At 44.7% G+C, this 10,482-nt stretch overlaps 4 protein-coding genes across 4 annotated transcripts; all 4 read right to left on the bottom strand.

The window, feature by feature from the left end:
* Window positions 1-128: 128 nt before the first annotated feature.
* Window positions 129-698, bottom strand: LOC311498295 (claudin-4-like; the record flags this gene model as incomplete). Its single annotated transcript, XM_084558829.1, has 1 exon — window positions 129-698. One exon carries the CDS (start codon window positions 696-698, stop codon window positions 129-131), a length of 570 nt encoding a protein of 189 aa, XP_084414955.1.
* Window positions 699-2,197: 1,499 nt separating this feature from the next.
* LOC311498465 (claudin-4-like) lies at window positions 2,198-4,782 on the bottom strand. The gene is made up of 2 exons (XM_084559069.1): window positions 4,465-4,782; window positions 2,198-2,735 (listed from the first exon to the last, which is right to left on the bottom strand). The coding sequence occupies exons 1-2, from the start codon at window positions 4,678-4,680 to the stop codon at window positions 2,391-2,393; spliced, it is 561 nt and encodes a 186-aa protein (XP_084415195.1). The 5' UTR covers window positions 4,681-4,782; the 3' UTR covers window positions 2,198-2,390.
* Window positions 4,783-6,613: 1,831 nt separating this feature from the next.
* On the bottom strand, window positions 6,614-7,398 carry LOC311498294 (claudin-4-like; the record flags this gene model as incomplete). The annotated part of the gene is made up of 1 exon (XM_084558828.1): window positions 6,614-7,398. Exon 1 carries the CDS (start codon window positions 7,187-7,189, stop codon window positions 6,614-6,616), a length of 576 nt encoding a protein of 191 aa, XP_084414954.1. The 5' UTR covers window positions 7,190-7,398.
* Window positions 7,399-8,332: 934 nt separating this feature from the next.
* Window positions 8,333-9,763, bottom strand: LOC311498461 (claudin-4-like). Its single transcript, XM_084559065.1, has one exon. It carries the CDS (start codon window positions 9,696-9,698, stop codon window positions 9,063-9,065), a length of 636 nt encoding a protein of 211 aa, XP_084415191.1. The 5' UTR covers window positions 9,699-9,763; the 3' UTR covers window positions 8,333-9,062.
* Between the last annotated feature and the right edge of the window lie 719 nt (window positions 9,764-10,482).

Below are 10,482 nucleotides of genomic sequence, written 5' to 3'. Positions count from 1 at the left end.
TTAGTCTATGAAGATGATTCTGAGCATATTAAGAAAATTTCCAGCACCACAGTTTATTAGAACTGTAGAAAAACATAGACTAATTGCCCAAAGATGGTGGAACAAATGCGCATAGAGTGTTTTGTTTTTTATGATTGTATATTCTTGGGAGGGCTGTTGGCACTGAGTTTTCTACCACCCTTCATGAGGAGGAGAGAGGCTCCCAAACTGATGGAGAGTGCAGCTCCCACCTTTGTCTCCTGGCCGGCCTGGATGGGGTTGTAGAAATCCCTAATGATGGCGATGCAAGACCAGCACACAGAGACGAGGACCAAAACACTGGCGATGGTGAAACACTTAGCAGCGTTGGTCACTTTGGCTCTGGACAATAGGTTCTTCACAAAGTTGGTATACTTGTTCCCAGCAATACTCAGGAGGACCCCCATAAGAGAAACGATGATGGCGATGACCACGAGAGCCCTGGCAGCCTGGAGGTCCTGAGGCAGAGCCAGCAGAGAATCATAGCTCTTGCACTGCATCTGGCCTGTGCTCTGCATCACACAGTTCATCCATAGGCCTTCCCAGATGACCTGCGCTGTCACATTGTTGGCTTTAGTGAAGGTCATGACCTTCCACTTTGGCGTGACACACGCAATGATGATCCCCAGAAATCCGATGAAGGCCAGGATAAAGCCCAGCCTCTGTCGCACCATTGACATCATGGTGAAGTCGCTTGGAGGTGAATGAAGCAGAGGAGTCAAAGGTTTCAGAGGCAGATCAGCTTCGGATGCACAAACGAATGAAGACCGTGTCACACTGACTTGGGTTTTAAGGATGGCTTTCATGAAGGTGGAGCCAGACGGTGCCAGTGCAGTGAGTGATTTACCTGCCCAACCAGATTCTTCACATTATCGGCATGTGAAGGTGCAGTTTTGATGAGATGAACTTCACTCTCTCAGAGGGACTTTATGCATTCCTCATTCAAACAATGCTCTGCCAGGAATGGCCAACAGTCATGCCTCAAGGAGAAGACAAAGATGACGTGACCAATCAAAAACACTTTGACCCTGGAGGATGAAGCAGGACGCTATAATTATCCATCATTAAAAAACTGCATGTTCTCACAATAGATTACTACCACACATTAACATATAATGTTAAAGAGCAAAGCGGGACACTGAGCAACGGAAAGGCAACCAAACGTCAAAAATGCACATTTATACCCCTGCAAACGTTCAGAATGTTTGTCTGTGTGAAAGCTCAAGACCGATCCAGCATCCGTCGCCAATTAACCATCTCCAGCCCCAACACGGCTTTTAATGATTAAAGCAGAATACCCACTACTTCCCATGACGGATACTGTTGTTGATTCTTGTTAGTTCTTACACACACACACACATCTCCCAGTGTTTTGTGATATCACATATCACAAAACACTGGGGAATCTTTCCAATCGAAAGATGTGAAAAATTGTGCATCTCTAACAGAACCCATCAGAACTAAATGCACAAACACAGACAACAGAGGAGAGAAATATTCAGTTCAAACTACATCACTATATCTAGCCAGCTCTTTGTAAAATATATTAATGTGTAATCCTCTCACTATACCTGTATTAACTTAATTCTGTCATTGTTCCTTCATCTTCATCGTCACATTTAAAAAAAAGAAAAAAAAAGAAAAAAGTTTCCGTTCATCACCTTTCTTTCTGGGATTAACAAAATAAATTTCCCGCAAGCACTAAATGGAAAGACACCAACTGAGGCCACTTGTGCATGTTTGTCAGTCTGCAAATGTTAAATGTGACGACTGAAGCTTTCAGAAACACTGCTATGTGTGGGTATTTGCATGAACATGTGTTGGGGGAGGTTACTGATTACTCACAGCGAGAAGGTTCCGGGTTCGAATCCATGGGACTTTTCCCCGTCCACCCCACCCCCCGTGATGCTTCACAGGACAAGCAGTTACAGAGGATGAATGAATGAATGAATGTGTGTGCTTGTTTAACAACAAGGGGCAGTGTTGGACAATATGACATTTTAACAATTTAAATGTGACAAATCACTAAAGAGTCACAGCACATACAGCAGCCTTGGATGAACCAGAACACAGAATACAGAAAGCTTTATTAATCTCCAAAGGGCAATTCAGTTTCTGCAGTTCACCATCTAGACGTACAACCATTCACACAACAATAATACATAGCAGGAGTAGCATGATATTATACAAGTGCAATAAATAAGTAATAAACGTCAGAATCAGTGCGTGCAAACAGGAACAGATTAGTCTATGAAGATGATTCTGAGCATATTAGGAATATTTCCAGCACCACAGTTTATAAGAACTGTAGAAAAACATAGACTAATTGCCCAAAGATGGTGAAACAAATGTTTATAGAGTGTTATTTTTTTTTATGATTTTTTATCCTTGGGAGGGCAGTTGGAACAGAGGAGTCCACCACCCACAATGAGGAGGGCTGAGGCTCCCCAACCAATGTAAAGTGCAGCTCCCAACTCTATCCTCTGGGCCTTGGTCAGGAGGGTGGTGTAGGAATCCCTGATGATGGTGATAGCAGACCAGCACACGGGGACGAGAACCAAAACACCGGCGACGATGAAGATAATCCCAGCAGTGTTGGCCACTTTGGTTCTGGACACTGGGTCCTTCACAAAGTTGGTGCACTTGCTTCCAGCAAAACCCAGGAGGATCCCCATAACAGAAGCGATGATGGCGATGACCACGAGAACCCTGGCAGCCTGAAGGTCCAGAGGCAGAGCCAGCACAGAATCATACATCTTGCACTGCATCTGGCCTGTGCTCTGCACCACACAGTACATCCATAGGCCTTCCCAGATGAGCTGCGCTGTCACATAGTTGGCTCCAGTGAAGACCGTGACCCTCCAAATTGGCAGTTCACACGCAATGATGGTACCCATAAATCCAATGACAGCCAGGGTAAAGCCCAGCATCTGTCGTACCAGTGACACCATGGTGAAGCCGCTCGGAGGTGAATAAAGCAGAGGAGTCGAAGGTTTCAGAGGCAGATCAGCCTTCGATGCACAGACGAATGAAGACCGTGTCACACTGACTTGGGTTTTAAGGATGACTTTCTTGAAGGAGGAGCCAGACCGTGCCAGTGCAGTGAGTGATTTACCTGCCCAACCAGATTCTTTACGTTATCGGTATGTGAATGAGGTGCACTTTTGATGAGATGAACTTCACTCTGTCTGAGGGACTTTATGCATTCCTCATTCAAACAATGCTTTGCCATTTATTTCAAATCAGTTCACAGCACAGTAGCGTGGTGGTTAGCACTGATATTTGAAGTTTCCATGTTCTTCCTGTGTCTGTGTGGGTTCTCTCCAGGTTCTCCAGCTTCCTCCCACCGTCCAAAGACATGCTGGTTAGGTTCATTGGCGATTCTAAATTGGCGTGAGTGTGAATGATGGTCTGTCCCAGGGTGTACGCTGCCTCTCGCTCGATGACAGCTAGGATAGGCGCCAACCCCAACACAACCCTTCACAGGACAAGTCGTTACAGAAGATGAATAAATGAATGAGTTCCTGTGCATCTCTAACAGAGCACATCACAACTAAATGCACAAACACCGACAACAGAGAAGAGAAATATTCAAATGTTGCTTCTCTCAGCATTAATTGTGCTCAAGTAGTTAGTTTAGTCTCTTACCTATAGTTGGCAGCAAAGGATTTTAAAATACCACTACAGCAGAGAGTTTTTTAAAACACCGGTTCTTGTTCGTTCTTACACACACATATCTCTTAGAAATATCACAGAACACTGGGGGAATCTTTCCAATCGAAAGATGTGAAAAATTGTGCATCTCTTTGTGCATCTCTAACAGAGCCCATCAGAACTAAATGCACAAACACAGACAACAGAGGAGAGAAATATTCAGTTCATATGCGCATGCACCACGTTTTCTGTGGAAACTGCATCAGCATATCTAGCCAGCTCTTTGTAAAATATATTAATGTGTAATCCTCTCCCCATACCTGGATTCATTTAATTATTTCATTGTTCCTTCATCTTCATTGTCACGTTTTTATTTTATTTTTTTTTAAAAAAAGCTTCTGTTCATCAGCCTCTCCTTCTGGGATGGTTATTGTTGGGAGGGCAGTTATACTGATGGTTATTCTTGGGAGGGCAGTAGGTACAGAGGAGTCTACCACCCAGAATGAGGAGGGCCGAGGCTTCCCAACCGATGTAGAGTGCAGGTCCCAGCTCTCTGATCTGGAGGTTGGTCAGGAAGGGGTTGTAGAAATCCCTGATGATGGTCATGGCAGACCAGCACACGGGAACGAGAACCAAAACACCGGCTATGATGAAGAGATTTCCAGCAACGATGGTCGCTTTGACTCTGGACACTGGGTCCGCCACAAAGTTTGTGCACTTGCTCCCAGCAAAACCCAGGCGGACACCTATAGCAGACATGATGATGGAGATGACCACGAGAACCCTGGCAGCCTGAAAGTCCTGAGGCAGAGCCAACAGAGGATCATAGATCTTGCACTGCATCTGGCCTGTTCTCTGCGTCACACAGTTCATCCATAGGCCTTCCCAGGTGTTGGCTCCGATGAAGACGGTGACCTTCCACATTGGCAGGACAAACACAATGATGGTACCCAGGAATCCGATGACGGCCAGGGTAAAGCCCAGCATCTGACATACCATTGACACCATGGTGAAGTCGCTTGGAGGAGTCGAAGGTTTCAGAGGCAGGTCAGCCTTGGACACACAAACAAATGAGGACCGTGTCACACTGACTTAGGTTTAAAGGATGGCTTTCTTAAAGGTGGAGCCAGACGGTGCCAGTGCATTGAGCTATTTACCTGCCCAACCAGATTCTTTACATTGTCTGCATCTGAACATGGTTCAGTTTTGATGAGATGAACGTCACTGTCTCTGAGCGACTTTATGCATTCCTCATTCAAACAATGCTCTGCCAGGTCTGGCCGTCAGTATACCAGTGATCTAATCATTTATTTCAAATCAGTTCACAGCACAGTGGCATGGTGGTTATGATGGTGATTAGCACTGAAGTTTGAAGTCTGTATGTTCTTCCTGTGTCTACGCGGGTTCTCTCGAGGTATTCCAGCTTCCTCCCACCGTCCAAAGACATGCTGGTTAGGTTTATTGGTGATTCTAAATTGGCGTGAGTGTGAATGATGGTCTGTCCCAGGGTGTACCCTGCCTCGCACTCGATGACAGCTAGGGTAGGCGCCAGCCCCATCACGACCCTTCACAGGACAAGTGGTTACAGAAGATGATGAATGAATGAGTCCCTGTGCATCTCTAACAGAGCCCATCAGAACGAAATGCACAAAAACCGACAGCTTGGACGCCTCTTGTATCCAAGATTTTGAGTGCGTGCTGTGAGGCAGTCATGCAGCGGATGAACGTCACAGACAACAAGCCTGCACCAACACCAGGATACAAGATGTGGTGCGGGTTAAAACGCGATATCAGCTCCAAGCAGAGGAGGAGTGACGGCTTGTTTAAGCATCACATTAATGGAATGACATAAAATGCAACTGGTGCTTTTTGCTTTGCATTCAGTTTTAATGCAGTGGTAAATGGAACTTTATGTTAATGATTAAAGCAGAATACCTGCTACTTCCCATGACGGATACCTTACATACCACACATATCTCTTAGAAATATCACATATCACAAAACACCAGGGGAATCTTTCCAGTCGAAAAATGTGAAAAATTGTGCATCTCTAACAGAGCCCATCAGAACTAAATGCACAAACACAGACAACAGAGAAGAGAAATATTCAGTTCATATGCGCATGCACCACGTTTTCTGTGGAAACTACATCACTATATCTAGCCAGCTCTTTGTAAAATATGTTCATGTGTAATCCTCTCACCATACCTGGATCAATTTAATTTTCTTATTGTTCCTTCATCTTCATCGTCACATTTAAAAAAACTGAAAAAGAAAAATAAGTTTCCGTTCATCACCTTTCTTTCTGGGATTAACAAAATAAATGTCCCACAAGCACAAAATGGAAAGAAACCAATTGAGGCCACTTGTGCATGTTTGTCAGTCTGCAAATTTTAAATGTGATGATTGAAGCTTTCAGAATTACTGCTATGTGTGGGTATTTGCATGAACATGTGTGTGGGGAGGGGGCGGCACAGTGGTGTGGTGGTTAGCACTGAAGGCTCTGGGTTTGAATCCATGGGCCTTTCTGTGTGGAGTTTCCATGTTCTCCCTGTGTTTGCTCCAGCCCCCCGTGGCCCTTCACAGGACATGCAGTTACAGAAGATGAATGAATGAATGAATGTGTGTGTGTGTGTGTGTGTGTGTGGGTGTGTGTGTGTGTGTGAAACTTCAGGGCGTGGCATTTGCTTAACAACAAGGGGCAGTGTTGGACAATGTGATGATCTAAATGTGACAAATCACTAAAGAGTCACATACGGCAGCCTTGGATGAACCAGAATACAGAAAGCTTTATTAAGTCTGTGAAGTCTATGTTTTGTCTAAGAAGATGATTCTGAGCATATTAAGAATATTTTCAGCACCACAGTTTATAAGAACTGTAGAAAAACATAGACTAATTGTCCAAAGATTGTGGAACAAATGTGCATAGAGTGTTATTTTTTTATGACTTTTTATTCTTGGGAGGACAGTTGGCACAGAGGAGTCCACCACCCAGAATGAGGAGGGCTGAGGCTCCCCAACCGATGTAGAGTGCAGCTCCCAGCTCTCTCCTCTGGTTGGTCAGGAAGGGGTTGTAGAAAACCCTGATGATGGTCATGGCAGACCAGCACACGGGGATGATAACCAAAACACCGGCGACAGTGAAGATAATTCCAGCAGCACTGGCCACTTTGGCTCTGGACACTGGGTCCTCCACAAAGTTGGTGCACTTGCTCCCAGCAAAACCCAGAAGGACCCCCATAAGAGAAATGATGATGGCAGTGACCAGGAGAGCCCTGGAAGCCTGAAGGTCCTGAGGCAGAGGCAGCAGAGGATCATATATCTTGCACTGCACCTGACCTGTGCTCTGCGTCACACAGTTCATCCATAGGCCTTCCCAGGCAACCTGCGCTGTCATTATGTTGGCTCCGATGAAGATAGTGACCTTCCACATTGGCAGGACACACGCAATGATGGTCCCCATAAATCCGATGAAGGCCAGGGTAAAGCCCAGCATCTGACATACCACTGACACCATGGTGAAGCCGCTTGGAGGTGAATGAAGCAGAGGAGTCGAAGGTTTCAGAGGCAGATCAGCCTTCGATGCACAGACAAATGAAGACCGTGTCACACTGACTTGGGTTTTAAGAATGGCTTTCTTGAAGGAGGAGCCAGACCCTCCTCTCGTCTGACTTGAAACCAGTGCAGTGAGTGATTTGCCTGTCCAACCAGATTCTTTGCATTATCTGCATGTGACCAAGGTGCAGTTTTTGAGATGAACGTCACTCTCTCTGACGGACTTTATGCATTCCTCATTCAAACAATGCTCTGCCAGGTCTGGCCATCAGTATGCCAGTGATCTTATTATTTATTTCAAATCAGTTCACAGCAGAGTAGCGTGGTGGTTAGCACTGATGTTTGAAGTTTGCATGTTCTTCCTGTGTCTGCGTGGGTTCTCTCCAGGTTCTCCAGCTTCCTCCCACCGTCCAAAGACATGCTGGTTAAGTTCATTGGTGATTCTAAATTGGCGTGAGTGTGAATGATGGTCTGTCTCTCACTCAATGACAGCTGGGATAGGCTCCAGCCCCAACATGACCCTTCACAGGACAAGTGGTTACAGAAGATGAATGAATGTGTTCCTGTGCATCTCTAACAGAGCACATCACAACTAAATGCACAAACACCGACAACAGATAAGAGAAATATTCAGTTCATATGTGCATGCACCGTGTTTTCTGTGGAAACCACATCTAACCAGCTCTTTGCAAAATATGTTAATTTGTTAACATAAATGAATTGTCACATAAAAAACAAAAAAAAAACAAAAAAAGAAAAGAAAAAGAACCTACAGTATATTAACCCTAATGAATTGGAAAAAAAGAAAAAAAAAGCTGCTGTATATGAAATTTGAAGCTTTCAGAATTACTGCTATGTGTGCGTGTTCACATGAACATGTGTGTGGGGGAGAAACTTCAGGGCGTGGTATTTGCTCAACAATAAGGGGCAGTGTTGGACAGGGTATCGCTTCGTGGGCAAATCACAAGAGCTAAAGACACAGCACGTACAGCAGCCTTGGATTAGTCTATGAAGATGATTCAGAGCATATTAGGAATATTTCCTGCACCACAGTTTATAAGAAGTGTAGAAAAACACAGATTAATTTCCCAGAGATGGAGGAACAACTGCACATAGAGTGTTATGTTTCTATGACTTGATTATGATGATGAATTGCAAAGCAGTTCTTCACGATATAACGTTCCGATTCACACAGTGGAGAAGAGAAATCATCCAGTAACAATATCATTTATTTACAATATTAGAACATTACACGATACACAAGCAGACACAGGATTCACAACAAAACTTCTACAACAGATAAAAAAAAAAAAAAAATACACAGGGAACGCAGAGACATTAAATAAAATCCTCTTTCTTGGAGTTTTATATATTAGTCGAGTCCTGAATGATAATAATTGCAATAATAACATCATTGTGAAATCCTTACATCCTTAAATCTGACTAAATATTTGCAGCGATTGATTTAATCATGACGCAACTCTTGGTGATTCCTTATTTATATTCCTTACTTATTTTTATATATTAATAATACAAAAAAAAAAATGTTTAAAAGGAAAAGCACAGAATAAAATTTGTGAAGGTTTCATTCCATTTAGATGTGGCAATAAGCCGTTACACTCAACTCCAGGAGTGGGGCGAGGGCAACTAAATGGAATGCAGCCACTGTTTATCGTCTCAGGTTCACTTGTTTGACACGACAACACGTCTGCTGTGGGAAAGGTCACTTTGACAAATAAGCAAACCACAATCGATATAGGGTTAAAGTGTCGGTTCCTACTGTTGCAATTCCCGTGAGCTTAAGAGTCCACGTAGCTTGAGAGTGGGGAACCATTTTACACGTATTCTCTTGACGTGGACGCTGACTTCACAGGTGTAAATTTGGGTACGTACTGCGGGTGCTCATGCTTGGGCGGGCAGTTCCAGCACAGCAAGCCCCCTCCCATGAGGAGCAGCGCGGCAGCCGCCCAGCCGGTATACAGCGCCGATCCCAGCTCGTACCTCTGGGCATTGATCATCACTGGGTTGTAGAAGTTGGTGATGATGGTGTTGGCAGACCAAGACACCGGGATGAGGCAGAGCAGCCCGGAGATGATGAACAGAACCCCAGACGCGATGCAAGCCTTGGCCTTGGATCGCTCGTCCTCGATGCAGTTAGTGCATTTCCCGCCGGCGATTGACAAGATCACTCCAAAGATCCCGGTGATGATGGAGATGACGATCATGGCACGGGCAGCCTGGAGGTCCTGCGGCAGAGCCAGCATGGAGTCGTACACCTTACACTGCATCTGACCCGTACTCTGCACCACGCAGTTCATCCACATGCCCATCCAGATGGTCTGCGCCGTGATGATGTTGGCGCCGATGAAAGCAGTGACCTTCCACGTGGGCAAGACGCACACCACGATGACCATGAGCCAGCCAGTCACGGCCATTATTATACCAGTGATCTGAATCCCCTGAGAAACCATCTTGGCGGCCTTGTTCCTCACACGGGGAAGCGAAAAAAAAATCAAAGTGGGATGCTGTTGCTTGTATTTATAGGCTGCTGTGTGAGAAGAGGAGACAGAGACATGAGGGTATATGATACCACGGTCCTCAGCTCTTATTGGCTCGGAGGAGTTTACACACAAACAAAGACTCAGTGACCTTTACCAGTGCTGACCTGCATGAAACTAGATTCAAGGTCACATCAGCCTTTCTTTCTGGGATTAACAAAATTAATTTCCCACAAGCACTAAATGGAAATAAACCAAATGAGGCCACTTGTGCATGTGTGTCAATCTGCAAATGTTAAATGTTCAGAAACAGAATCTAACCTAGTCCCCCCCCCCCCCCAAAAAAAAACCTACATTAAGTTTCCCGAACAAGAATAAAAGCCTCAAAACCCTGACGCTGTATGTGAAATTTGAAGCTTTCAGAATTACTGCTATGTGTGTGTGTTCACGTCAAGAGAAACTTCAGGGCGTGGTATTTGCTCAACAACAAGGGGCAGTGTTGTACAGGGTATCGCTCCATGGGCAAATCACTAAAGAGCTAAAGACACAGCACCTACAGCAGCCCTGGGTGAACCAGTGTGTGCAAACAGGAACAGATTAGTCTATGAAAATGATTCTGACCGTATTAGGAATATTTCCTGCACCACAGTTTATAAGAACTGTAGGAAAAACACAGACTGATTTCCCAAAAATGGTGGAACAAATGCACGTAGACGGTTATTTTTCTATGATTTGATGATGATGATGAATTGCAAAG

Source organism: Chelon labrosus (genome assembly GCF_963514085.1).
Source record: "Chelon labrosus genome assembly, chromosome: 13".
In the NCBI taxonomy this organism is placed as follows: Eukaryota; Metazoa; Chordata; class Actinopteri; order Mugiliformes; family Mugilidae; genus Chelon; species Chelon labrosus.
This window is presented reverse-complemented; position numbering and strand designations above follow the sequence as displayed.